The sequence below is a fragment of the Syngnathus scovelli genome, chromosome 9 (assembly GCF_024217435.2).
Source record: "Syngnathus scovelli strain Florida chromosome 9, RoL_Ssco_1.2, whole genome shotgun sequence".
Lineage (NCBI taxonomy): Eukaryota > Metazoa > Chordata > Actinopteri > Syngnathiformes > Syngnathidae > Syngnathus > Syngnathus scovelli.
In genome coordinates, this window is record NC_090855.1 from 1,729,143 (window position 1) to 1,757,126 (window position 27,984).

Sequence of the window (27,984 nt, forward strand, 5' to 3'; positions counted from 1 at the left end):
TTGTTATCACACATTAAAAAGGTTTATTTGGACCAAAATGATACAATAATGTGTCTTTTAAAAAACATGCTAGGAAGGAAATGGGGATATTCAGAGACTAAAAAAACTTAAGGGTCAATCAAAAATGACTGTAATAGTTCAACAGGAAAATAATATCAAAGAAAAAACCCCAACCCAAGGAATAATAAAAAAATCGTATGAAAATTTTTAAAGGAAATTGGCTGCTCTTTGGTGTGGAAATTCAAGAGTTAGCATTTATGATGCTGTGGCCTGCTGATTGACTGGCATCGTCTCTTAAAGAGGCTCACTTCCCACGCAGGCCTGCAGCACAGCGCCATCTAGCGGTGAAAGCCGGATGCTGTTTTTCTTCGAAAATGTCCCAAAGGACTGGCAGTATGACCTTTATGTGTGTGTGTGTGCGTGTGTGTGCGTGCGTGTGCGTGTGTGTGTGCGTGTTTAGCTGTTGAGTTTCTCGGTCTCTGCAGAATGGACGACAGTGGTCAGTTGGGATTCGTGACCCTCCTCGTCACCAGGAACCTGAAACAGACCACAAATAATTTTTTTCATAAAAGGAAAAAGACACATTTGTAATTACAATGCATGAAACACACTGAAAAAAAGGTAAACACGCGTGAATTTGCATTTAAAAATATCACCGCGTGCAAACTTTAAAAATACAATCATTACAAAAATATTTTAAAAAAGTAAAATTCAATTAGGGCAACACAGTTGCTCCTAATGTGTCAATTACACAACACATTCTAAAGCTAATATGACGTCATTTCATTTTCCAGCCTTTAATTTATTTACTGTGATGCAGCACCGCCACCTACCGGTCTATTTTATTATCGTCTTAAATATATTTTGACCTCACTAGTAAAAACATTTGAGCACACCAGTGACTGTATAAAATGTTTTATTATCTTTGTAAATATTTTTCAGAACTTTTATTTCATGTCCACTCACCTCCCAATAGATGCTGTCTTCGTAGCAAAGGGTGTCAGGAGGTGCACCAAAAACGGGCAACTTCATGATGAACCCTGACATGCCAAGATGGTATTATATTATTATTATTTTTATACATGACGTGTGAAGAGAACTGTAATGTGAGCCTACCGACGATGAGCCCCCCCAACAGGGCCATGCCCAGGGTGACCGCCAAGGAGATGGCCTGCCGGACGCCCTGGAAAGACGCTTCCACCTCGCCACTCGCCACATCCGGAAATACATCAGCCATGCTGCCAGAAGCCATCACGTGACCACCCAAACAATGTCAAGATAGTGACAAATGGCGTTTGAATTTACCCTCCTCCATAAACGTCTGAGGAGGCCACGGCGGCGGTGACGGCTCCCACGATGGCGCCCAGGATTCCGGGCATGCCGTGGAGATTGTGAACGCCACACGTGTCCTGGATCTTCAGCTTCTCCTCCAAGATGGGCTGAAAACAAGCACACCTCAGTTCAGGTATGACCGATGGGCACATTAGCACCATCTAGTGGACAGACTTACAGAGAGGAACTTGAATCCCAGCACGGAGATGATTCCAGCCAGGAATCCGACGATCATGGAGCCAAACGGTGTGAGCATCATCTCCCCCGCCGTGCCTGCAGCCACACCTCCTGCCAGGGCTGCGTTTTGGATGTGGACCTACAACAGAAGAAGGAAACCATTTGTTGAAACCCTCACTGTGGTCCTCAACTACATATTTCAGCCTTTCATGTGGGGAAAAAAAAAAAATCAGAAGAATGATGCCCACATCAGATAAGCTCCGCCCACATAGCACCACTCTACTATGTCACCTGCTTTATCGGAGAAGATCAGTGATTCCTATCAGAGGCAGCACGGCGCCTCATGACTATCAGCTTTCATCTCCACTGAGAACTTGCCGATCTTCTGACGCGTTGACTCACCATGTCCAGCTTTCCATCGTGCGCCGTGAAGGCCGACATGCCGTAAGTGGCCAAGGTGCACGCGGCCAACGAGTAGTAGGTGTTCAAGGCGGTACGGTGCTGGTCGTCGCCGTGGGCCGTGATGGCCGAGTTGAAGCTGGGCCAGAACATCCACAGGTAGATGGTACCTGTGGGACAATCACACAATGATCTGCATGGATTTTATCTCCTCTATCAATTAACGGTTAATTTTACCGATCATGGCGAAGAGGTCCGAGTGGTACACCGAGCTGTTCCGATGTTTGCTCTTGTCCAGGTTGGGTCGGTAAAGGACTCGAGCCACTACCAACCCAAAGTAGGCCCCGAAGGTGTGGATGGTCATGGAGCCTCCCGCGTCCTTGGCCTGGTTAGAAGATACTTTGTCTTCATGGAGCAGTTCTAATCAGGCTTGGGTTGAGGCCGAAAAAAAAACTCACCCCCAGAAGTGAGAGCAGGATGAACTCATTCACCGCAAATAGGGTGACCTCAAATAGCGCCATCACCAGGAGCTGGATAGGACTGGTTTTACCCAGAACCGCTCCGAAGGAGATCAACACGGAGCCCGTGCAGAAATCAGCGTTGATCATGCTGGAAAAATAAAGTTTTGGGAAGTAGTGTTGGGAGTTTTTGTCAAAAAAAAAAAAAAACTGGTTACCTCTCAACTCCGATGTGGATCTTTCCACCGTGCATGCCGTGGAAGAATCCTTGCATGAGCGTGGCCCATTGTAGCGCAAAGGCGGCTATCAAAAAGTTGAAGCCCACACTGCTGAAGCCGTAGCGCTGCAGGAATGTCATCAGGAAACCAAAACCGATGAAGATCATCACGTGAACATCCTGGAAGCCTGTACAGACACATTGGATTGATATCAGCTGGCATTCCACAAGGCTCACTTCTTTGCCTGTTTTACTTTCACTTTACAGATTTTTTTTTTTCCCAATGATGACCGGATATAAATGTAATAATATTCAATTTTAATTTATTTATTTTAATTTTATTAAATAATATTTAGAATCTCATTTGACCTCTTACTGAAGTTATAATGACCTATACTGTGACACTAAATGTTCCAGCAAAACAATAATAAACGGTCCGGTGGCCACCATCGCCATGGCAACAGTTCATTGGCCCAATTAATCACGCTTGTGAGTGGTGCCAGCATCCCCCCCTCTTGGCCCCAAAACAAAATGCATGAATAAACAACACCTAACAAAATTCAGTTGTAAAGTTTATATCCCGCAGGAATAAAATAGAGCCACATGCTGCTTCACCAAATCTAACTATGTGTTTATGAAGCGAAGGTTGACCTGTTGACCTCTCTGAATTTGCTAAAATTAAAAAACGCTGAATCGTAAAAATTCCTTTCATTTTGGGTGACGGCGAGGGCGTCGTCTTATCTCCGGTGATGCAATCACGCTAAACATGTGACCATCTAGTAAAACGTAAGAAACCAGGAAGGCGCCGGTGTGTGTCAACACTTGATCTTATCTGCTGTGCGAGGGACAGTAGCCTTTAGAAAGTCCTAGATTACGTATTACGAGTCATAACATTAAAAACAACATTCTGAAAAAGAAACAGATTAAAAGAAGCATGACAGAAGAAGAAAAAAATGTGATCGAGAGATACGGGATGGAAATGCTGAAGGAGAAATGTTTAAAAAAAAAAAGATAGATTAAAAAAGGCTTATTCCACCCTCAAAATATATATTTTCTTGCCTTGCCAATTTTAATTAGAAAAATGGTACTTTATTAAATTGCTTCTGGTGTACCCATTTTGGCCACTAGGGGCGTAGTCATACCGTTTGTTCCAACGTTAACAAGATACTTTGGATATTTTTTTTAAACTCTTAACACAGTTCCTCAAAAACACATTTTGTTAAATATATATTAACCGATTTTCAAAATAAAACACATCTTTCTCTGCACACATTACCGAAACAGTAGAAATCTGACTCAAAATAAAATTATTCTTGTTTTCACTTCACGTGCCATCATTGAAAAGTTTCAAAATACTGGCTAGTGTTGACATTACACAAACCGGATGGACTTTTGTGTTTTTGTTTTACACGCAAGTCCATAGCCCACTATTGACATGCTTTGTCTTTACACAATTCTTTTTTTTTTTCCAGAACGTTTGCGTAGAGGTCACCTGTATAACATCAATGTTTAACTTGTGAGGTCAAAGGTTAAGCAGCTTGAGTTAGCTCATTAGCACATAGCAGATGAAGACTGCGATAAGACCAAAATGTTTGTCTCTCGACATTCTCATCATTCCCACCTGCAGGGAAGTCAGATAAGCAACAAGTACTCACTCGTCACTTTGACGGACATGTTTGAGTGTTTCATGATTGAAGTTGTGGATAGGAGTGGGGGGGGGAGCACTTCCTGTTTTCATGTCACATGATCCAAAAGGCCACACCCCTTGAAAGGACGACATTTGACCTTTTCAATTAATCATGCTGTCAATCATCTTGCTTTTAATTGGTTGATTATTTTGACTCTTGTTTTGTGGCAACGCATTGCCCTAGTGGTTATCAAGTCTGGCTCACATACATTGGGATTCAGGTTCGAATCTCTCTTGCATTTTGTCCGCAGGTTTGAATGTAAATCAATGAAATTTGATTCTCAATGTGTGTTTTACATTAGAGGCTGCAAATGTGGGTCAACTTTAGCGTTAAAATAAAAAAAAGAAGACAACAATGGATCATCTTGTTTAAATTAAAAGAGGGAAGAAAAAAGGCTTTGATGGAATGAAGTCCATTCGATTCCAATTAGAGGAATTCAAAGTAGGTCAGGAATCAAAAGTTTTTGAAATACTTTTGGACAAATAAAAAAAAGGTGACTCACTTGGGTAGCGGTAATAGAAGTCGTTTTCGTAGTCTGAGCGGTTGTGGCTGTGCCATTCCTTGGCGTCCACCTCGTGGTCGTACTGGACCAGCACGCCGAAGAGGATGATGAGGATGATCTGCAGGATGAAGCAGACGATGGGCAGCTTCAGCCGCATGTTGGTGGACACGTCCGTCATTGTTGCTGTGTCCCTCCTGGATTACTGGAGAAATGTGGACCTGCTGGTGTCGGTGTAGCCAGAACTGCCAAAATCCTGAGTGTGTGTGTGTGTGTGAGAGTGAAAAGAATTAGATGAGTGAGCTTTTCTTTCATGTGAGTTTTAAAGTGTACACACCTCCTCGATTAAAAAGGCGGGGTCACCTTTAGCCCCGCCTCTGAGTAGCTTGCAGGTAAAGTTCAACTTTGAAGCTTCTTATGGGGAAGCATTAAATTACTTTTATCTCTAAAAGTTACATAAGAAATGTTTCATGTTTATTGGTTGGGTTCTACTTAGAATTTGTCTTATTGAGGTCGTCTTGAATTAGATATATATATTTTCAGAAAATATTTTAAATTATTTATTCATTTTTGGTGGGGGTCCTTCAAATTGATGCGTGTCCTCAAAAAGGTCTTAAATTTGATATATTAAAAAAAAGTACAAAAGTGCAAACTACATACTACATACGTGTGCTGTTTTTTTTTTTTTTTTTTTTTTTTTACCAAATAGTAGCATTTCGATAAGAGATGTCAGTCAAACCAATATCAGCCTCCTCATCTCCCCCCAAGGGCGAAGGCAAGAATGTTGTTATGATTTGGAGGAATGTCAACTATTACCTGGAAAGAGAAATCACACACCTGAGGGACACCTTCACCGTTTCAGCCAATCAGAGGTCTCGAAAATAAAAAATGTCATCTTAAATTTGGTGGTGGTTGTTTTAAAAAAGTATTTAAAGTACAACAAAAAATGTCTTCAAATAGATCCAAGAGCCTTCAAAAATGATCAATTGTTTTTTTAGAGTACCACTTGAAAATATTTTTAAAATAATACATTACAAAAAAAAGTGGCTTTAAAATGTCTCTTCAAGGCCTACGTTTAATTTTAGAGACCTCAATAATATCTTGAGAATTCAAAATACGTCTATCAAAATTATTGAACCCGCCTCCCCCCCATGACCCGATTGATCAGCCAATCAGAGGCTGCAGACAAAAATCATAATACCAAAAAACACACTCCTTTAACCACAGCAATTTTTTTTTCTAAATCAACAACGCTAATCTACCTCGTGACAAGTTTGACTGTTCGCTAGGTGACACCTCAAGTTAGTCTTGTGATGACACACGTGCACAAACACGCACACACATGATGCATACCTCTCACCCGCCCCACATGACTGATCATACCTGCAGATAACTCAAACTATTTGCCCTTACTACTTTTGGCATAATTATTTAATCGCTTACATTCTATTGAATTAGTTTCTTAACTCCCTATTAATTCATGTTAACTCATTTAACGTATTTTATGTCGTTCTTGTAACAGTGTTTCTGACGCTAGTTTAGCGCAAATGCTAATCGGTTCATCAGTACTAGGGGGGGCGTCTGCAGGGCCTCGGTACTGACAAGACAATCTCTTCATCTGAGGTATCAATGGCACCAAAAAAAAAAAAAAAAGATAAATACAGGTCCGGGCATGTTTCTGTTAAATAACACGAGAACAACAGAAGACTTTAATGGAACATTAGACAAAACAGTAAATGTGAATGAAGGTCCTATTTAGTAACTTCTGGTATGTTTGCAATCATGCATTTGTCAAGAGGATCTGCATGTTGCTGCAGGAACAGGTACACAGTGTGACAGGTGAGGGCCCTCAAGCTTTCAGCAAAATGTTTCTCCCAAGAAAAGAATGCTTGACTTATTGGCCGTCATACATGCTTCATGACCTCCATGCTCGTCACGCCTTTCATCATTGGAGTCACGCATGGTTTGAGCGAGGGGATCGGGAGTCGCCCTATCGGTCTGGCTCATCTCGCCCCGAGTGGGGCCCCACCCGAGCGACGGTAGCGCCACGGCGGCCTCTATGTTGAACCGAACGTCTTTGAGGTTGTGTTTCTCGAGCCGTCTTGAACGACTGTACCCGACTCGCAAAAGGTTTACGGTAGAGGACGTTCTGATTAAATTTTCAGGAATTCATTTCAAAGGCAGTTAATTTGGAATGCACTGTAACCTTTACAGAGGAAATTAATTTGACCTTATCTCAAGATTAGAGTGAAAGAGTGAGAGAGATAGAGAGAGAGAGAGAGAGAGAGAGAGAGAGACAGAGACAGAGATAGACAGTGAGACAGATAGCAAGATAGCTTGGTAACTAGCTAGCAAGCTAGCAAGCTAGCTAGCTAAGTAGATAGATAGATAGAGAGAGAGAGAGAGAGAGAGAGAGAGAGAGAGAGAGAGAGAGAGAGAGAGAGAGAGAGAGAGAGAGAGAGAGAGAGACAGTGAGACAGATAGCAAGATAGCTTGCTAACTAGGTACCAAGCTAGCAAGCTAGCTAGCTAAGTAGATAGAGAGAGAGAGAGACAGTGAGACAGATAGCAAGATAGCTTGCTAACTAGCTACCAAGCTACCAAGCTAGCTAGCTAAGTAGAGAGAGAGAGAGAGAGAGAGAGAGAGAGAGAGAGAGAGAGAGAGAGACAGTGAGACAGATAGCTTGCTAGCTAGCTAGCTAGCTGGATAGATAGATAGATAGATAGATAGATAGATAGATAGATAGATAGATAGATAGATAGATAGATAGATAGATAGATAGATAGATAGATAGATAGATAGATAGATAGATAGATAGATAGATAGATAGATAGATAGATAGATAGATAGATAGATAGATAGAGTGCAGCAGGATGTTTTGGGGTGAATACTAATTGGAGGCCAATAAAGAGGTTCATTGATAATGAGAACAATGGTTAGGCTATACAAAAAAAGACTCCTATTATTTCCTCTTGTGTCCACCTCAGTGTGTGTGTGTGTGTGTGTGTGTGTTGTGTACACACAATGAAAGTATCACAATGCGGTCGTTGTGTCACTGAGCCAACACAGCTTCCTCTCACCCAGCGGCCATAAAGATGCTTGAATGGCAGCTTCAGTGCTGGCTGCAAGTTATCACGCTCTAATGTTTATTTATTCAGCCAAGATTTATTTATTTAAAGTTGAGTTTTGAATTAAAAGTCAATAGAGAAGGAATTCTGGTGCTGTCCAGCGTCAAAATGTTTTCTGTGGTCTCATGGTTTCTGCTTGGACTGGCACAACACAAGCGAAGAACCACAAAGGTCCCGCCCTGGTGGTCATTAACATCTGGAGGATGACAATGGTGCTCGCTTGACCACGCGACCAGCGTGATGGGGGAGAGAGAGCGAGAGAAAGGGCAAGACCGAACTGACGTGCTTGAGGACAGCTGAACATTCACGACTTGAATAAACAAGCAAGCACGGGGAGACTTTTGGAGATTTCAAGGATTTCGCAGCCAAAATGGACTTAATGGAGAGTCCGAGATCTTCACCATGTGAGATATCGCCATGATCTCTCATTGTAAACTTCTTAAGACCGATTGTTTGTGACTTGTGTGGATTTTCCATCATCATGAGTTCCTCCCTGGTTCTTCTGGTGAGCTGCTTGACTGCCAGCGTGGCTCTGCTCTCAGGTAAACACTACAAAGATGTGTCATGGCGCCACTTGAAGAACACCACTTGGAATCTGACGCTCTGTTGAGTCTCCTTTTAATTTTCTTTAACCAGCCAATAACATCGCGACACAAACGGGATCTCCGTCTAAGCTGAAGTACCTCCTGGATCCGCCCGTTTACGCCGAGGTGGTCGGGCGTCGGGGCGAGAACGTCACCTTACCGTGCATCATGAAGATCAAGCCCGACCACTATAAGATCAAGTGGACCAAACTGGAACCGGGCCAGGTGGGCCCGGAGAACATCGTGATGATTTCCAACGCTCACGCTTTCAAGCGGCACGGTCAAGTCGGCCCGCGGGCGTCGTTGCGGCGGGCCCACAACATGGACGCCTCCCTGCGGTTGGGCCAACTGCAACTGCGAGACGGCGGAAGGTACCGATGCGAGCTCATCAATGACATCGAGGATGAGAGTGTGGAGGTCACGCTCAGGATTGAAGGTAACCCGTGACCTCATCAAGGTTTGGACTGTTCCATTGTTGAGATATTGACGGGGGGGGTTATCGTCAGGTGTGGTTTTTCCGTATCAGAGTCCAAAAGGGCGTTACAAATTGACTTTCCAAGAGGCTGAAGAGGCGTGCGAGGAGCAGGATGGAATCCTGGCCTCCTACGAGGAACTTTACAGAGGTATAATTATTGTGTTGCCCAACATTGTTTGAGTTTGATTGGATTTGGGTTGGTGCAATTTGCGTGTGTTGTGTGTCGCAGCCTGGACGGAAGGTCTGGACTGGTGCAAAGCGGGATGGCTTCGGGACGGAAGCGTCCGCTACCCCATCATCAGCCCGCGCCCCGCCTGCGGGGCACGAACGCAACCGGGTATTCGTACCTACTCGCCCAAAGATAAGAACAGAGACCACTTTGATGCATTCTGCTTTACCTCTTTGACTACAGGTGAGTTTGGGGGGAAAAAAATCTAAAACATTTTGTTTTTAGAAAAGAAAATTCTTCAGAAAATTTGTATTTTTTGGGAAATTTTTGGGGCTTTGGAAAAATAAATACTTTTTCTTGGAAAATGCATTTAAAATGAAACTTTTGCTGCTAAAAATCTTTTTAAAATCAGAAAATTAAGATTAAATTAAAAATTAACATATTTTTCCAATTTACGCCATCACAGGTTCCGTCTTCTATATTCCGGGCGCATTTTCCCTGGAGGAGGCCGGGCAGGCATGCGGACGTCGGGCGGGCGAGCTGGCGCTGGTCGGCCAGCTGTACGCGGCCTGGCACTTTCGAGGCTACGACCGATGCGACGGCGGCTGGCTGCGAGACGGCAGCGTGCGCTTCCCCATCGGTACTCCCAGGACACGATGTGGGGGCGTCCCCGAACCCGGGGTACGCTCTTTTGGGTTCCCCAATAAGACGTCGCATCTCTACGGAGCTTATTGCTATAGGTAGTCGGACAGTTGCCATTATTTAATTCGGCCGATCAATTATTTACATTATCTACAATTTTTTTGCATTTATATAGACAATTTTTGTGCCTAATACCGGTTAATTCAAATTTATCTGTACATTAAAAAAAATATATTGTAAATAGTAAAGCCTCCAAGCATATTTGTTGCATTCATTTAAGCTGCAAAATTGTTTCATTAAAATATATCAGTGCATTTTTATTCATTTGTTTTATTTATTAAACAATTGGTAAATAATTTGTTGTAAATAAAAAAATATTGCATTTTATTGCGCATTATTTTAATGTATTTGTATATGAATGAGCTTGAAAAAAAATAAAAAAATAAAGCTAAAAGGTTTTGCTCTTCCTGTTATGGCTTTTTTTTAATGTTATAAAATAAAAACACACTAAATATCGGAAATAAGAAGAAGTTAAGTCCAAGTGCCCCGCCATGTTTGCTTTAATAAAATACATCACTTTTCGAAATCAAAAAATACAAACACCAAAGCGACGCTAAAATTGCTTGTTTGTGTGACTCGGCTGTATTATTTGGATTACAGCGTATTTTTGGGAGGGGGCGGAGCCTAAGGTTAGTTTCTGAAGATGTTTAGAGAGTGATTTTCTCAATGTGTCTGGAGCGGGGCGCTGCTTTGTGTGTGGACCTCTACGGTGACCTCCTCCACCGCATCGGGATGGGGGCGAGCAGTTGAATTGAGGTCTGCATGTGAAGACGGAACATTTATATCGTTATAATTGGGTGTGCAGAAAAACGAAATGTCGATTTTTGTCCCGGTAATCACGTCTTGGTGATGGCATCATGTGACTTTTTGAAGCATGCTAGTAAAAATCCCAAATGTTGCTTACCTGGCATGCACAAGATCAAGGGGTCCTCCCAGCGGCCGCTGGGCAGGCAGCTGATGATGGGGTTCAGTTTCTGGACGTAGCCGGCGTGGCAGCGGTAGCGTACCTTGGCGAAGGTCTCGTAGTGCGTCCGCGGCTTACCATACGGCGTGGCGTTGGGAACTGTCGGAGGCTTGCCGCAGGATGCTGGAAGACGACAAGCAGTTAAGATGCTGGATTTATTTATGATATTTTTTATATTTAATTATTCAATTAAATGGTTTATGTGAGGTAGATGTAAGAAATAATAAAAGTAAAATACATACACATTTTTATTTTTTAATTGAAAATAAACAGTGCTAATTACACATTTAATATTGACTTTTTTTATTCATTTATTATTTATTTATTTATTTATTCAGATCCTGGATTTAATTTTTTTTAAATGTTCCTTTAATTATTCAATTAAATGTGATGTAGAAAATAAAAATAAAATAGATAAAAAGAAATTGAAAATTTGAAATAAACCGTTATAATTACACATTTAATATTCAGTTCTTTATTCATTGATTTAATTTAAAAAATGGTTTCCTGATTGTAAATAAGATTTAAAAAAAGTCAGGTGCAGAACTCACAGAGGCCTTTCTTGCAGGTGAAGGAAAGATGGTAGTTGCAAGGCACGTCGCTCCAGCGTCCTCCGTCGTGCCAAACCATGGCGGCGCAATCCTCGCCGGACAGGAAGTAACTGTCGGGCTGTCCTCTGTGCCAGTTGTCGTAAATCTGAAACAAAAAAAAAAATCAGTTTTACTTACTGGAGATCCTCAAAGACAAAAAAATGTCCTCACCAGAAGGTTTCCGTCGGACCAGCGAAAATCTCCCTCGATGGTCTTGTCGTTCAGTCCGATCCACTGGTACTCTCGATATTTGTCTAACATAAAGGAAATACGGATGATAAACAAAAAAATGTTTCTAAGAATAACTCCATGGTGGGAGAAGAACATCTGATATAATCTGAGCTTCCTGTGGTGCAGACCAAACACCAAGCGCCCCCTTGTCACATGTTGTCTCATGTTGTGTCTCCTCAACAACACTTCCAAAACAAAGTTGTGAAGATTTGTCAAACCGATATGCCGGAAGACCTTCTCGTTACCATTGATGTGCTGTTGCTCCTCAGGGGACATGATGGACATAAGATGTCCTCCAATGGTCCGGCAGTGTTGCTCTGCTCCCTCCCAGCTCTGCCGTGCGGTCACATGACGATAGCAGAAGCTTTGGAACTTCTCCCAGCCGGCCTCACAAGCCTCCACATCTGGAGAGTGACAAATAATATGGAGGCGTGCAAATTCAAGTGAGGATGTACTTCCTTACCTGACTGGCAGGAGGCGCCGTTGTACCCGGGCAGGCAGAGGCATTTGGGTGTCTCGCCGTCTACGCATGTGCCGCCATTCAAACATGGACTCTCCCCGCAAAGGTCTGCGGAGAACAGCGTCAAAATCAATTTGAACTGGGATGGCAGTGATTTTTTTTTTTATTTTACCAAGGATGACTTCCTGTCTTTCAGCCTTGACCGTGGGTTCTTCTCTGTCTACAATCGGGTTGGTTACGGTCTCCTTGGTTTGGTCTTCAAGGAGACACCCGGAACATTTTTGAGAGCCGGTCTCCTCTTGTCCTCCCTTTGGTTTGCTGGTGATGCTAGTGGCTTCTTTCCATGCAACAGGAAGTGGAGAGCTGGACAACATGTGGAATCCAGACTGATGTGTGGAGGAAGTAGATGTTGATGGAGGTGTTACGGAATCAGTTGTGTGATCTGGTAGGTCCCTCAGGTTTGATCTCCATTCTGGTTTTACTTCTGGACTTTCTTTGGCGGAGGTTTCTGTTCTAGCGTCGTCTCCATCTTCTGGTGTGGTATTCTGAACTGCTTCTTGGTGCGTCGTACTGTGTGAGATGAAGGTCAGCAGCTCCGGAGGAGAGCTGGATTGGATCCCAGAGGATGAGGTCCTGGCGGAAGGGGTCGTAGAGACTGTCAAGACCTCAGCTGGTAGGATCTTGGGTGAGTCTGGCGTGATGGATGCCACACCAGAAAGCTCCTCACCTGACCAGAAAACCACAAAAGTTCAACTGGAGGCACCGATATTTTGCTCCATAAGTCCAAGATAATGACTTACTTGAATCCAAAGGTGGCTCGGAGGAGGTGATTGAGTTGGTTTCCATAGTAACCAAAGGGTGGGTCTTTTCTTCTCCAGACTCTGCATGATCTTCAACTGTTTTGTTGTGGTCAAAAGTGGGTGAGACAGTGGAGCTTGGTTCAGTGCTGTGAGATGACGTTGAATCCACGGTACTAGCACTAAAAGTGCTCCTGTGTTCCTCCGAGTGGCTGGTGATGTCATCAGGTCCAGATGTTGTCTTTGTAAGGAAGTTGGTGCAAGATGCTGTGTGACCTTCAGGCTCAGGATCATCCGAAGTCCACGATTCGGTCTTAAGTGGGTTTTGCGTGACAGGGTGGACCGTTTGAACCTCACTACTGGTGGCTGTTTCTGCTGTGGAGAGAAGACGGCTGACGTCCTCTGACTCAGCGGTGAGAGGAGATAGCGGAGATGGAGTGAAGTCACCTGGAGAGAAGACGTCAGAGGAACTTTATACGTACTAGCCAGTGACTGAAAAGACTTGACAAGCTTTTTTTAATACTTCTGAAGCAGTAGACGTCATGGTGGTTGTGAGCTTCGGGGAACTCGGTCATGTTTCCTGGCGCTTCCCTACAGCGCCCTCCGGAGGTCACTATGGTCTGATGCACCCTGCCGCCCTTCAGCCACCCTGAGCCGCAGTGGTTTAGTCCTTGGTGCTGGGCTGCGTACAATTGAGCGAGGGTGGCTAGCTCCGCCCCTTCGCTCTGGCAGTACGCCTTGGCCTGCCCGAAGGTAAAACCGCGGTGAGTCGAGGGGTGGAACACCTCACCTGGTAGATATGGATTTATGGAAATGTTTGTAATGGCAACTTATTTCCAGATAAGATGAAATCTAATACCTGCAATGTGGCCCACGTAGCAGTAGACATCAAAAAGTTGTTGGGGCTCTAACGTTCCAAAGGTTCTCACTCCTGGAAGTCCTTCCATGACACCCAAGCAGTCCTCTCTTGGCTTCTGAACCGCATATCTGACAAGAGGGACGACTATCAAATGGGGATTTTTTTAAACCTATTCCAAATCGATTTAAATCGATTCAAAATAATGCAATTATAATTTTAAATGGAAATGTTCAGACTGAATCCTGATGGATTCATCTCGTCCTTACCTAACCGAGCGGTCCGAGAGCCAACCCGCTCGGCAGTGCTCGTAGCCGCTGTGGTAAGCCGCCACCAGTTGCTCCGGCTTGGCCATTTGGGCCCCGATCCCCGTACAAGCCTCGCGGGCCTGCTCAAAGGTGAAAGCGTGCGAGCTTCTCGACGGGTCTCCGCGATGGAACACCAAACCTGAGTGTACGTAGACTGGATTATTCTGAGTTCTGTTTATTTGACCCTGTGTCTTACCTTTGACTTGGACCTTCGTGGCATCGTGGTCTTGGTCGGGTCCCTGCTGCACATGACAGCGATACTCGCCGGCGTCGCCGTACCTCAGCCCGTCCAGTTGAAGCGTCAGGTCAGCGGGGGAGACGGCGTAACGCGGCAGCGAGGCCCGGCCCCGGTAGGCCTCGCTCACCTGCACGCTATCCCCACGAGCCACCAGGATCTCCGTCTCGTTATCGTGGCCTACTAGGCTCCACCTGACGCGAGGTAGAGAGAGAGCGGCGTGCCGGCCGTTGGTGGCCGGGGCGGGCGGTGGACGGGCCAGCGACACCAGACACGGTAATATAAGCGAGGCGCCCAGCTCGCCCGTAGCGTTCGGACCAGATGTGATGGTCATGTGTAGGAGGTTTGTGTCATCTGCGAGGAAAAAATTATTTAGATGATGTGGATTGATTCGTTTCTGGTTATGTGATTCTACCTGATGGGGTCTGGGCGGTGGAGGATCGTGGAAGAACCAGCAGAGCGATGGCGGTCAACATGACGAGGGGACGCACCTGTCTGAAGACAGAAAAAAGTTTTTCCCTGACATTGGTGATATAATAGTTGGATACAAAAACACCCACCACAAAAAAATCCTAAATGTTCTTGGTTGTGTGCAATGAATCCTAATTGGTCGTAAAAATTCTCAAGAGGCGCTAACCGTAAGAGTTGACTCGAGCGATTGAAGGACAAAACGACATTTACTGCCCTGTGGTTCTTTTAACTTCTCCCGTTTTCCCAGAAGTTACCCCCTCCGTTTATTCTCCTGCTCTGAAAGAAGCTCAGGGTGTTCTTTGTGCTTTTGTGCTCAGAAAGACATTCATTAGTGCTTGTTTTTTTTAAAACCACTGGATTGAAGTTTGTGAAAAGCACTGATTTTGTTTTTAAAGTCATGCAGCTCCGGACCACTTGGTGGCAGCAGTGCACCTATGAAAAAGTCGAGACAGCTGATATAATGGGCAAATCTAAAAATTCATAAAGATGTTAGTTTTTTAAAAAAATGTTGGTTTTCTTTTTTTTAATGTGTGAATGTTTGCAGAAGAAAGGTTGCATCCAGGCAACATGGTGGTGCAAGCAAACATCACAGCAGGTTGAATAGTCCCTTTTTTCAAAGAGAGAGAAAAGAAAACCAAGAGGCCAATCACACTTTGCCAGGAACTGTCATGTGAGAAAAAAACAAATACTATATATCACTTCAATTGTAGAGTTAAGAATTACAACCTTTGTTTTGTCATGGGATTGTGTTGTAATTCAAGAGACGTCTAGCTAAATAGCAAACATCATTAGCATGTTAGGAAAATAGGTTAAATTTTTTGATCAACTTCCAAAAAAGTTTTTCATTTATTGAAAAGTAACAATTAAAGATAAAGAACATTTTTTGTTAAAAAAAAAAAAAATCATCCAAGACACTTCTAGGTGACACAACTCTCAATAAACCATTTTTTTTATTCTTATTTACTAAATTACTATATATATTTATGTAATGTAAATACAACAAAATATGCCTACATTATTCTACATTCTTTTTGAACCAATTTTATCACGGCCGATGTATTTTTATTTATTCTCAAGGAATATTTAAAAATCTGACATGTCAATTTAACCCTCAATATGACAAAAGGGATAAACCAATGACATAATTTCAGTACGTAGATACTATTGAAATTGAATTTCGATGTATTTTAATGTATCTTGGATGTCAAAATATTAATGTCATCACATAAAATATTAAATGGAGTGCATTACTCACTTCATCTTGCTCAGGCGCAGCTCCAGATCCAGAGTCAAAGAAATGGAGGGAGGTTGGTTATGTCCACCCAGACAGCTCCGGAGAGTGGAGATAAAGGAGAGAAATGTGGGGGGGGGGGGGGGGGGGGGCATGGGTGGGTGTGGAGTACCCGAAAAACTCCTCACCCACAGCTTTACTTTCTGCTTGCTGGGAAATTGCCTTATAGGAACAACACAGGGGGGGGGGGACTAATCTGATTAAATACTTCAAAGTATACAAGTGGGGGGGAAAAAAAGTCTAGGTCAAAAGTATTTGGACACCGACAGGACGTGTGGACAGAAATATTGGGACATGTGGAGAAAACTAAAATATGGTGTATGGAAATATTGTTAGTAATGACTGCGTACGTAGTAAAATGAAAGAAAATGCTGAGTTTGAACAAAAATATTGGAACAAGTGCAGGTATTGAAAAGTGACTTTTAATCAGTCCGAGTGGTGAGTTGCACGGCTAAAAATGTGCAACATGAACAAATTCCTGTGCAAGGCTAATAAAAAGCGAATTAGCCGCTAATGCTGGGCTACGCACTGTATGTGGCAATTATTCAAGCTCTTAATAAGTTAACCCAGCATGAATCCATATTATATTTAAATCAAGTTATTCCACTAAACGCAGCAGGCGAGCGCTTAATCTGCTTTCCTAAAATGGAGGAAATCACTCAAGAAAGAATTTGTAAAAACGTTGAGTAAGGACATTCAAAGAAGAAAACACTTTTTTTTTTCTATTTATTTTTTGGAGTATTTTTTTTCATCATAATTGTTATTATGAATGATTTTTTTTTTTTACCTTACAAACACTTGCTACAGTGGAGAAACATTAATCAAAAAGTATTTAAAAAAAAAATGTCACTTTTTTTCCCGATATAGGAATAAAATAGATTTCAGTGTGATCTAAAAGAGGCATCGATAGGTGCTCGGTCACACATTTATCTGTACTTTTTTTTCCTAGTGAGTACACACTAAGTTATACGGTACTTATTGATCACCTTCAGGCGTCAGCGGTTCGAGCAGGAAGTGGGTGGAGCCTATGGAATGAGCCAATCAGCTACTACCACTACCCGACGCCAACTTCTTCTCCCACTCGTCCTCCACCAGCTTGTAGAGGTCCATGGTGGCTCGGGCGTCTTCTACCGACGAGTGGCCGCCGCGTCCTGTCTGAAGGCACAAAGATCGGTCGATCTGATCAATTATTATCGCTTAATTCATTTTGTGAAATTCCAACCTGGATGTCTCGATGAAGGATGGCCTTGGTGAGTCTCTTGAGTGAAGCGCAGCCCTTTTCCTCAAACCCGGCCCGCTTGTTGAGGAGCGGGATGCGTGATGTGTCCCGGGTCAAGGAAGGCGGGTGCGAGTACTGCAGGACGCGGAAGTCGTTGTGGACGGCGTGGCCGATCACGACCTTTCCCGCCAGCAGCTTCAGGATCTGCCAAAGATTATTAAAAAAAAGATCAAGATATCATTCAATGATTAAGGAAGTAGAGTTTCCCTCACCTCCTTCCTGGCTTGGGAATAGGGCGTGGCTTTCCTGAGATCCCGGGCCCGGATGCCGCTCCATCGCGTACGGTAGTCGGTGACAGGTACCGAGGGGTTAACGAACTTGTCGTACACCACGTCACCCTCGTAGGACACGATGCTGCAACGTCCCAGGTGGCTAACGCTTCCCTTGTGACCCGTGCCCACCATCTCACAGTCCATGGCGAGGAATTTGCTGGCGACTGGGATTGGTTTCGAGTGTTGTTTTGATGTTTTGGTGTTGATCACGTTTAAAATAAGCTGCTGGTGTGGGGGAGATGAAGGCTTGGTGGAGCTCCCTGCATGGGTTAAAACCTGGTTTGGTGTGGTGGAATGACAGGAGGGATGCTGAGCTGACATGATGCTTTGCTCTGTTGTCTGTGTGAGCTTTCTTTTGTGATTTTTTTTCTTTTTGTTGTGTTGTTGGATGTTGTTCACACGCATTTTGCTTGTCGTCTTCGTTCCTGATGTTCCCACACAGGCACACATTTTGGTGTGCCCTCTTAGTAGCTATTTGATCACTTCCACGCCGACAGACAGCAGTTTAGAGGATATGAGCTGTGACAAAAATGAGAGAAAAGAAATACAATTAACATTCCATATGCAAATTTCCCCTTAACAATACATTGAACGTTTCAATATTCAAACTTTATCAAAGGAACTATGATGAAGTGAATTGAGGCGTTTCTTATAATTTTCCTACTTTTATATTGCAAAACCACCTAATGATTATCCTTTACAACTACTGTTAAGAAGGCCTTTATTTATTAACTTGAGGTTCTGACGTCAACTAGCAGCATCTATGCTAGCTAATGCTAACGGTCGTACTACTAACCACAATTACGGATGATTAACGGTTGCATATGACACAAACATACAACGGACGACATCTTAACATGTTTTAACATAAATAAAACGTCGACTGTGTTCCTTTAAACGATTAAATAAAGAAGACAAAACAGACCTGTAGCACATTGTGGACCCGGTGTTTTTAACTGACAACAAACATCTACTTCCAGGTTAAGGTGCGTTCAGGTAGAAAAAGAACTTTGCATGTTCGATAACTTAATATAAATATAAATACGCGTTGGACGCACAGAAATTATGTAATTTTAATACATTGTAATAATATAGTATAAATGTAGAGTCGTAGTTTGTGTTCTGTTTGTAGTGGATTTGAGTCTCCCTTTGCTTTGCCTTCAAATGCTAAGCAACTTAAATTTCTTAAAAGACAGTGAACGCACCATTGTTTTGAAAGTTAGCTTGCCGAACTACCACTAAAGTCATACCAACTCCGCGTAATTATCATTATAATGACTGCTTAAACTGAGTTATAATATTCCAGAGATGTATGTGAATAATATAGGGAACTAGTGGGTTAATGTACTAAGCTTTTTAACTCACGTTTAGCTCCGAGAATGGCTCTTGGGTAGTTAGCATCGCGCTAGCTTCGTAATTGCACGTGAAATGAAGCAAGAAGACAAAATATGGGAAACTTCAAATCTTAGTCTTTCTGCGGAGGAGCAGAAAGAGCTGGCCAAAAGAATCATTTGCTTTTTATCACAGTACAGATACCTGTCAGAGTCATACATCATTGTAAGTGACATTTATTTGAAGATTTTAAGTATCCCTTTTAAATTGGCTTTTTTAATTGAAGGAGTTCTTCACTGAAGATTTGTGGCATAAGTTGCCAATCAGCTGGCAGTCTGTTCTGGAACATCTGTCTTATCCTCAGATAGCAGAGTTGCTTCTGGATGCTGGACATGGACACAGGAGGTACACTGTGTATTTGAAAATATACAGAATCCATATTTATGAATACTTGTCTTCTTCAGGTATCCCCACGTGTGGCCGCTGTCCCTCTTGGCTTTCCGTGCCACCGCTCACTCCCTCGCCTTTCCCAGAAGTTCCCGGCGGTCACGAACCTGGACTTCAGCCAAACCCAAAGAGTTTCAGGAGAACCTGAACCAGAGCTCGCTGTTGGCACATGCCTTCCGCAAGCACGTCAAGCCAAAGAAGCAACATGAGATCCATGAACTGGGCATGGTACTCAAGAATATTTGTTGAACATGTTTAAAAAAATATATATACATTTGTATTATTTAAATTTATTTCAGTTGGTTAAGGAACTTTGTGAGTGGACGGAATGCAACCGCGTTGTAGATGTTGGTTCTGGACAGGTAGTATGATGTCAATAAAATTGATAAAACAAATTCTGCCATTATAATCAACATCTCTCTGGCCACAGGGTCACCTGACTCGCTTTCTGTCATTCGGGCTCGGCTTGTCGGTAACGGCCGTCGAGGCTGACCCTGCGCTGGTTGCCACGGCAACCAAGTTTGATGAACAGCTACTCTGCGCCTTGGACAAGGAGAGGCGGAAAAAACAGGTAATTTCAATTAAAACTTAATTTAATATTGACCGTATTATATAGTGCTGATTTTATTTGAAAAAAATAAAATAAATAAAATTAAAATTAAATGTAAATTAAAATGACTATGATAATTGTTCTGAATTAATTTTAAAAAATATATTACTTTGTTTAATTAAATCTTTTTTAAATTAAATTAAAAAATACCACATCACACATGATTAATTAGAATTTAGACTTTTCATCAAATAACATAACATCTTAAATGCTGCTGTCCTTCCTTTGTTCCAATCAGAAATGTTCCTCTGATCCGCCATCATCCGAGTCGTGTCCTCGCCACGTGACAGGTTGGGTGGACCCCAAGGCCTCCTGGGAGTCCTTCATGCAGCAGCTGGGCACAGGCCACGCTGTTGGCGAAGGTCCATTCTCACCCCATAACAAGAGACTCCGGTGCCCTGAGGCGGCAGTCCTCGAGGGGGACGTCTGGGAAAACCTAGTCCTCACTGGTCTGCACGCGTGCGGGGACCTCAGCCCCACTCTCCTCCGCCATTTTGTCAAATGTCCTCACGTACGCGCCATCACCTCCGTGGCATGCTGCTACATGAAGCTCACCACCAAAGAGGAGCCCTTCCCTCCGGGCGTGCTCGGACCTCCCGATACGTCACCGCCAAACCCCGAGCCCTGTGATTTTGGCTACCCGATGAGCGCGCACGTACGGGGGCTGGAGGGACACCAGCTGCCCTACAAGGCACGGGAGGCGGCTTGTCACGCCATGGAAGACTACGTGGAGAGGCTGCGTGAGGAGAGCCCGCTATTGAGGACGCATTGCTACCGCGCCGCGTTGGAGGTCTTCATCACGAACAGCAGGCCGGATCTGCGCAGGGCGGGAATACAGACGGTGAAGAAAGCCCATTTGTTGACTTTCAATGAGTAAGTCAACTCCATTTCTGCATACGTCATAAAAAACGTAACGTAAAAACGTCCATGATGTTTGTGCTTTAGGTATGCCCGCTTGGGTCTGGCCCGGGTGGGGCTGCCCCCATCCCTACCTTTGGATGAGGACCGCTTGGAGGCTATGCTGGCACAGCAGGGCCGGGTGGTGGTGGTCTTCAGCCTGGCGCTGCTGCTGGCACCCGTCGTGGAGACGCTGGTGCTGCTGGACCGCATGATCTACCTGCAGGAGAACGGTGAGCCGCCAGCGCAGCCTAAACGGGTCCGCGGGTATTTACGTTCCGACTAATCGTATCGTCTACGCAGGGGTGCGCAGTCAGCTGATTCCTCTTTTCGACCCAAACTTTTCTCCGAGGAATTTTGTGCTGGTGGCTCGGAAGATTCCAGGCGGGCCGGACAGGGACGCGCAAAGGGCCGGATGTGGCCCGCGGGCCGTAATTTGCCATAAGTGATTAAACATACAGACTCACACTGATTGAGAGAGCAAAGAACATAACATGAAACGTTGATGGTAAGAATGGGCCAGCAAATGGCCCCCAGACTGCAGGTTTGAGAACCCCGCTCGAGATGGCTGGAAAAGTTTTCGTAACAGGGCTATTATGTTGAACTTCAGAGGGGAGTTACACTTTAAAATGTGAAAAAGACCTTTTTTTAACATTTACAATGAAGATATCAACAAAAATTTAGCTTATTCAATCTTACATTTAATTAAGATGTCATCAGAGAGTGATGAGAGAGAAAGTTGTGGGGTCGTGGCTCTGGACACCGGAGCCTGGATCTGCTCGGATCACTTTGTGGAAAGTACGTCATTTTGTTTTATTGATGTCAACATTGATCTGTGAGGCTACACATCCACCATCAGAGGACGCTGGCATGAGTGCCTCTCATAACATTTGAAATGTACTCTTTTTATTTATTTTAATGTATGTGATTTTTTAATTTTTTTTTACCCTGTGGGCCAAGAGCCTGTAATAAAATTTATTATTCACTTCACTGGTTTCTTTTATATCAAACAAAATCTCTGATGAAGGCGGAAGAAACCGCCGAAACATGTCTAATGAACCTAAAACAATTTATTTGATATAAAAGAAACCAGTGAAGTGATTTAAAAAAGGAAAAACAAGATGAACTTAGTACAATTAAAATTTATTATTATTACTCAGATATTCTCTTTTTCCCTCTGGTGGCGTTCTTACTTGGTTTCCACAGCGGATTATATTTTTATTTTTTTAATATTGTTTTCAACTTTTCAATGTATGGCTTGCGGACGAGGCTTTTTGGCGCCGAATAATAATGGCCGCCCGGACATGTGACGTCAATGCATTTCGGCCTCACTACACCCACCCAAGGCCCCCACCCTCGTGAGTCTAGTGGCAGCGGACGAGGCTTTTTGGCGGCAAATAATAATGGCCGCCCGGACATGTGACGTCAATGCATTTCGGCCTCACTACACCCACCCAAGGCCCCCACCCTCGTGAGTCTAGTGGCAGCGGACGAGGCTTTTTGGCGGCAAATAATAATGGCCGCCCGGACATGTGACGTCAATGCATTTCGGCCTCACTACACCCACCCAAGGCCCCCACCCTCGTGAGTCTAGTGGCAGCGGACGAGGCTTTTTGGCGGCAAATAATAATGACATGTGACATTAATGCATTTCGGCCCCTGATCTTCCCGCGCTCCCCTGTCCATATAGAATGCATTTGTTTGGCGCGCTTTACACCCCCCAGTCAAAATAACAGGTTGCCAGAAATGTCAGCGTTTTCCTTGGATTTTAACGATCGCGGGGATTTAATCGATTCTCCGCCCGCCTGCCGTCTCTACGGACGGTGGACAGCAAATGCACCTGCAACATAACACGGTGAAGGCTTTATTCTATTTTTATTTATCGGGGGATGCGCCGCGACGGCGTCGTCCCGTTCAATATTCCTTATCAGTTGACGCACGGAGGCGCAACTGCCGTTGGCGTACAAGCGATGGCCAACGCTACATTACAGTCATGAAGAAAAAAACAAAAAAAGAAAAAAAAGAGAGAAATAGTTGAACAACAACTATGACTTATTTAGATCGTCTGCTGACGTGTTACTCCACGTTTTGCTAACGGTGCTAGTCCCTCAGTGGCGGATTCCATGATGTGTCGGCTCGCTGGGGCAATCCTAAAACAAATTCAAACATGCAGACACAAATGAGAACTAGTGTGCTACTCCACGCTTTGCAACAAGAGTTTTTATTTGCCATGTCTGAGGCTGCCAAAGAAAGAATTCGACTTTGGTAAATCACAGCCTCTGTTCAACATTTGGGTGACTAACAACAACACTCATGACATGTGAAAAATGGCAAATATTCTCAAACATCCCCTGATCTTGAACTCCCAAGAGGACAAGGAAAAACTCAAAACTCCAGCTAGGGGAAATGAGAAACATTAAGAGACCACGGATGGGAGGGTCCCTCTTCTAGGATGACCAGGCTGCAATGGATGCAGTATAACTAAGACGAATAACACATCCGTTCTGGACTGGAATGTTCTTTTGATGCACTTGCGTTGCGTTGCCTTGCGTTGCCTTGCCTTGCGCTTGCCTTGCGCTTGCCTTGCGCTTGCTTTGCGCTTGCCTTGCGCTTGCCTTGCGCTTGCTTTGCGCTTGCCTTGCGCTTGCCTTGCGCTTGCCTTGCGCTTGCCTTGCGCTTGCCTTGCCTTGTCCTTGCCTTGTCCTTGCCTTGTCCTTGCCTTGTCCTTGAACTTGCCTTGAACTTGCCTTGAGCTTGCCTTGTGCTTGCCTTGCGCTTGCCTTGCGCTTGCCTTGCGCTTGCCTTGCGCTTGCTTTGCGCTTGCCTTGCGCTTGCCTTGCGCTTGCCTTGCGCTTGCTTTGCGCTTGCCTTGCGCTTGCCTTGCGCTTGCCTTGCGCTTGCCTTGCGCTTGCCTTGCGCTTGCCTTGCCTTGTCCTTGCCTTGTCCTTGCCTTGTCCTTGAACTTGCCTTGAGCTTGCCTTGTGCTTGCCTTGCGCTTGCCTTGCGCTTGCCTTGCGCTTGCCTTGCCTTGTCCTTGCCTTGTCCTTGCCTTGTCCTTGCCTTGTCCTTGCCTTGTCCTTGAACTTGCCTTGAACTTGCCTTGAGCTTGCCTTGTGCTTGCCTTGCGCTTGCCTTGCCTTGCGCTTGCCTTGCGCTTGCCTTGCGCTTGCCTTGCCTTGTCCTTGCCTTGTCCTTGCCTTGTCCTTGCCTTGTCCTTGAACTTGCCTTGAACTTGCCTTGAGCTTGCCTTGTGCTTGCCTTGCGCTTGCCTTGCGCTTGCCTTGCGCTTGCCTTGCGCTTGCTTTGCGCTTGCCTTGCGCTTGCCTTGCGCTTGCCTTGCGCTTGCTTTGCGCTTGCCTTGCGCTTGCCTTGCGCTTGCCTTGCGCTTGCCTTGCGCTTGCCTTGCGCTTGCCTTGCCTTGTCCTTGCCTTGTCCTTGCCTTGTCCTTGAACTTGCCTTGAGCTTGCCTTGTGCTTGCCTTGCGCTTGCCTTGCGCTTGCCTTGCGCTTGCCTTGCGCTTGCCTTGCCTTGTCCTTGCCTTGTCCTTGCCTTGTCCTTGCCTTGTCCTTGCCTTGTCCTTGAACTTGCCTTGAACTTGCCTTGAGCTTGCCTTGTGCTTGCCTTGCGCTTGCCTTGCCTTGCGCTTGCCTTGCGCTTGCCTTGCGCTTGCCTTGCCTTGTCCTTGCCTTGTCCTTGCCTTGTCCTTGCCTTGTCCTTGAACTTGCCTTGAACTTGCCTTGAGCTTGCCTTGTGCTTGCCTTGCGCTTGCCTTGCGCTTGCCTTGCGCTTGCCTTGCGCTTGCTTTGCGCTTGCCTTGCGCTTGCCTTGCGCTTGCCTTGCGCTTGCTTTGCGCTTGCCTTGCGCTTGCCTTGCGCTTGCCTTGCGCTTGCCTTGCGCTTGCCTTGCGCTTGCCTTGCCTTGTCCTTGCCTTGTCCTTGCCTTGTCCTTGAACTTGCCTTGAGCTTGCCTTGTGCTTGCCTTGCGCTTGCCTTGCGCTTGCCTTGCGCTTGCCTTGCGCTTGCCTTGCCTTGTCCTTGCCTTGTCCTTGCCTTGTCCTTGCCTTGTCCTTGCCTTGTCCTTGAACTTGCCTTGAACTTGCCTTGAGCTTGCCTTGTGCTTGCCTTGCGCTTGCCTTGCCTTGCGCTTGCCTTGCGCTTGCCTTGCGCTTGCCTTGCCTTGTCCTTGCCTTGTCCTTGCCTTGTCCTTGCCTTGTCCTTGAACTTGCCTTGAACTTGCCTTGAGCTTGCCTTGTGCTTGCCTTGCGCTTGCCTTGCGCTTGCCTTGCGCTTGCCTTGCGCTTGCTTTGCGCTTGCCTTGCGCTTGCCTTGCGCTTGCCTTGCGCTTGCTTTGCGCTTGCCTTGCGCTTGCCTTGCGCTTGCCTTGCGCTTGCCTTGCGCTTGCCTTGCGCTTGCCTTGCCTTGTCCTTGCCTTGTCCTTGCCTTGTCCTTGAACTTGCCTTGAGCTTGCCTTGTGCTTGCCTTGCGCTTGCCTTGCGCTTGCCTTGCGCTTGCCTTGCGCTTGCCTTGCCTTGTCCTTGCCTTGTCCTTGCCTTGTCCTTGCCTTGTCCTTGAACTTGCCTTGAACTTGCCTTGAGCTTGCCTTGTGCTTGCCTTGCGCTTGCCTTGCCTTGCGCTTGCCTTGCGCTTGCCTTGCGCTTGCCTTGCCTTGTCCTTGCCTTGTCCTTGCCTTGTCCTTGCCTTGTCCTTGAACTTGCCTTGAACTTGCCTTGAGCTTGCCTTGTGCTTGCCTTGTGCTTGCCTTGCGCTTGCCTTGCGCTTGCCTTGCCTTGTCCTTGCCTTGTCCTTGCCTTGTCCTTGCCTTGTCCTTGCCTTGTCCTTGAACTTGCCTTGAACTTGCCTTGAGCTTGCCTTGTGCTTGCCTTGCGCTTGCCTTGCGCTTGCCTTGCGCTTGCCTTGCGCTTGCCTTGCCTTGTCCTTGCCTTGTCCTTGCCTTGTCCTTGCCTTGTCCTTGAACTTGCCTTGAGCTTGCCTTGAGCTTGCCTTGTGCTTGCCTTGCGCTTGCCTTGCGCTTGCCTTGCGCTTGCCTTGCCTTGTCCTTGCCTTGTCCTTGCCTTGTCCTTGCCTTGCCTTGAACTTGCCTTGAACTTGCCTTGAACTTGCCTTGAACTTGCCTTGTACTTGCCTTGCCTTGCGCTGCCTTGCGTGCGCTGCCTTGCGTGCGCTGCCTTGCGTGCGCTGCCTTGCGTGCGCTGCCTTGCGTGCGCTGCCTTGCGTGCGCTGCCTTGCGTGCGCTGCCTTGCGCTGCCTTGCCTTGAACTTGCCTTGAACCTGCCTTGTACTTGCCTTGTACTCGCCTCGCCTCGCCTCGCCTCGCCTCGCCTTGCCTTGTACTTGCCTCGACTTGACTTGTACTTGTACTTCTTGTACTTGTACTTCTTGTACTTGCCTTGCCTTGCCTTGCCTTGCCTTGCCTTGCCTTGCCTTGCCTTGCCTTGCCTTGCCTTGCCTTGCCTTGCGCTGCCTTGCGCTGCCTTGCCTTGCCTTGCCTTGCCTTGCCTTAACTTGCCTTGCCTTGCCTTGCCTTGCCTTGAATTTGCCTTGAATTTGCCTTGCCTTGCCTTGCCTTGCCTTGCGCTGCCTTGCGCTGCCTTGCGCTGCCTTGCCTTGCCTTGCCTTGCCTTGCCTTGCCTTGCCTTGCCTTAACTTGCCTTGCCTTGCCTTGCCTTGAATTTGCCTTGAATTTGCCCTGAACTTGCCTTGTACTTGCCTTGCCTTGCCTTGCCTTGCCTTGCCTTGCCTTGCCTTGCCTTGCCTTGCCTTGCCTTGCCTTGAATTTGCCTTGAATTTGCCTTGAATTTGCCCTGAACTTGCCTTGCCTTGCCTTGCCTTGCCTTGCCTTGCCTTGCCTTGCCTTGCCTTGCCTTGCCTTGCCTTGTACTTGCCTTGTACTTGCCTTGCCTTGTACTTGCCTTGCCTTGTACTTGTCTTGTACTCACCTCGCCTTGTACTTGCCTCGACTTGACTTGTACTTGTACTTGCCTTGTACTTGCCTTGTACTTGTACTTGCCTTGCCTTGTACTTGCCTTGTACTTGCCTTGCCTTGCCTTGTACTTGCCTTGCCTTGTACTTGCCTTGTACTTGCCTTGTACTTGCCTTGTACTTGCCTTGTACTTGCCTTGTACTTGCCTTGCCTTGTACTTGCCTTGCCCAGCCTTGCCTTGCCTTGCCTAGCCCTGAGTAACCTTGCCCTAGCCTTGCTCTGTCGTCTCGCCATGCTTTCCGCCTCGTACTTGCCTCGCCGTCCTTGCGGTGCCATGCCTGGCTTTTGCCTTGCCTTGCCTTGCCTTGCTGCGCCATGCCTTGCTGTGTCATGCCGTGCCGTACCGTGCCGTGTCGTGCCAGCTTGTGCTTGTGGCTGCCCGCGCCTGTGCCGTGCCGAGCCTTGACGTGCCGTGCCGTGCCCGTGCCTGTGCTTCCGCCCGTGCCAGTGCCGTGCTCTCCCGGGCCGTGCCTGTGCCTGTGCTCCAGCTTGTGCTTGGCTTGTGCTTGTGCCCGTGCCTGCGTCGAGCCGTACAATACTGTGCCGAACCTGGGCCTGTGCCTGTGCTTGTGCCTGCTTGTGTTCCGCCACGCCTGTACTTGTGCCATTGCTTGAGCCTGCGCATGCTTGTGCTTGTGCTGGTGCCAGCGCTTTGCCCGTGCTCGATCCTGTCTGTGCCTGTGCTTGTACCTGTGCCTGTGCTTGTGCCTGTGCCTGTGCCTGTGCCTGTGCCTGTGCTTGTGCTTGTGCTTGTGCTTGTGCCTGTGCCTGTGCCTGTGCTTGTGCCTGTGCCTGTGCCTGTGCCTGTGCCTGTGCCTGTGCTTGTGCTTGTGCCTGTGCCTGTGCTTGTGCCTGTGCCTGTGCTTGTGCCTGTGCTTGTGCGTGTGCCTGTGCTTGTGCCTGTGCCTGTGCCTGTGCCTGTGCCTGTGCTTGTGCCTGTGCCTGTGCCTGTGCCTGTGCCTGTGCTTGTGCTTGTGCTTGTGGTTTCGCTTGTGGTTGTGCTTGTGCTTGTGCTTGTGCTTGTGCTTGTGCTTGTGTCTGGCTTGTGGTTGTGCTTGTGGTTGCGCTTGTGCTTGGACTTGGATTTGGACTTGTGCTTGGACTTGGATTTGGACT

At 46.0% G+C, this 27,984-nt stretch overlaps 5 protein-coding genes across 5 annotated transcripts; 2 read left to right on the plus strand and 3 right to left on the minus strand.

Annotated features, from left to right (window-relative positions):
- Positions 1 to 5,075, minus strand: rhbg (Rh family B glycoprotein). The gene is made up of 10 exons (XM_049729593.2): positions 4,774 to 5,075; positions 2,585 to 2,771; positions 2,367 to 2,517; positions 2,146 to 2,293; positions 1,912 to 2,078; positions 1,511 to 1,648; positions 1,306 to 1,439; positions 1,117 to 1,238; positions 967 to 1,040; positions 1 to 537 (listed from the first exon to the last, which is right to left on the minus strand). Exons 1-10 carry the CDS (start codon positions 4,949 to 4,951, stop codon positions 457 to 459), a joined length of 1,380 nt encoding a protein of 459 aa, XP_049585550.1. The 5' UTR covers positions 4,952 to 5,075; the 3' UTR covers positions 1 to 456.
- Positions 5,076 to 7,449: 2,374 nt separating this feature from the next.
- On the plus strand, positions 7,450 to 10,215 carry hapln2 (hyaluronan and proteoglycan link protein 2). Its single transcript, XM_049729594.2, has 5 exons — positions 7,450 to 8,440; positions 8,535 to 8,918; positions 8,989 to 9,105; positions 9,187 to 9,369; positions 9,593 to 10,215. The coding sequence occupies exons 1-5, from the start codon at positions 8,380 to 8,382 to the stop codon at positions 9,868 to 9,870; spliced, it is 1,023 nt and encodes a 340-aa protein (XP_049585551.1). The 5' UTR covers positions 7,450 to 8,379; the 3' UTR covers positions 9,871 to 10,215.
- A 95-nt stretch (positions 10,216 to 10,310) lies between these two features.
- On the minus strand, positions 10,311 to 16,158 carry bcan (brevican). Its single transcript, XM_049729591.1, has 14 exons — positions 15,996 to 16,158; positions 14,685 to 14,764; positions 14,231 to 14,623; positions 13,996 to 14,173; positions 13,730 to 13,857; positions 13,394 to 13,660; positions 12,874 to 13,317; positions 12,246 to 12,800; positions 12,077 to 12,181; positions 11,859 to 12,017; positions 11,554 to 11,636; positions 11,344 to 11,488; positions 10,733 to 10,915; positions 10,311 to 10,586 (listed from the first exon to the last, which is right to left on the minus strand). The coding sequence occupies exons 1-14, from the start codon at positions 16,124 to 16,126 to the stop codon at positions 10,492 to 10,494; spliced, it is 2,946 nt and encodes a 981-aa protein (XP_049585548.1). The 5' UTR covers positions 16,127 to 16,158; the 3' UTR covers positions 10,311 to 10,491.
- A 279-nt stretch (positions 16,159 to 16,437) lies between these two features.
- isg20l2 (interferon stimulated exonuclease gene 20-like 2) lies at positions 16,438 to 18,590 on the minus strand. Its single transcript, XM_049729596.1, has 4 exons — positions 18,508 to 18,590; positions 17,523 to 18,101; positions 17,254 to 17,454; positions 16,438 to 17,186 (listed from the first exon to the last, which is right to left on the minus strand). Exons 2-4 carry the CDS (start codon positions 18,030 to 18,032, stop codon positions 17,073 to 17,075), a joined length of 825 nt encoding a protein of 274 aa, XP_049585553.1. The 5' UTR covers positions 18,033 to 18,101; positions 18,508 to 18,590; the 3' UTR covers positions 16,438 to 17,072.
- A 163-nt stretch (positions 18,591 to 18,753) lies between these two features.
- On the plus strand, positions 18,754 to 21,853 carry mettl25b (methyltransferase like 25B). The gene is made up of 8 exons (XM_049729592.2): positions 18,754 to 19,139; positions 19,201 to 19,319; positions 19,379 to 19,589; positions 19,661 to 19,723; positions 19,792 to 19,932; positions 20,210 to 20,844; positions 20,917 to 21,101; positions 21,172 to 21,853. The coding sequence occupies exons 1-8, from the start codon at positions 19,011 to 19,013 to the stop codon at positions 21,315 to 21,317; spliced, it is 1,629 nt and encodes a 542-aa protein (XP_049585549.1). The 5' UTR covers positions 18,754 to 19,010; the 3' UTR covers positions 21,318 to 21,853.
- The last annotated feature ends 6,131 nt before the right edge of the window (positions 21,854 to 27,984 follow it).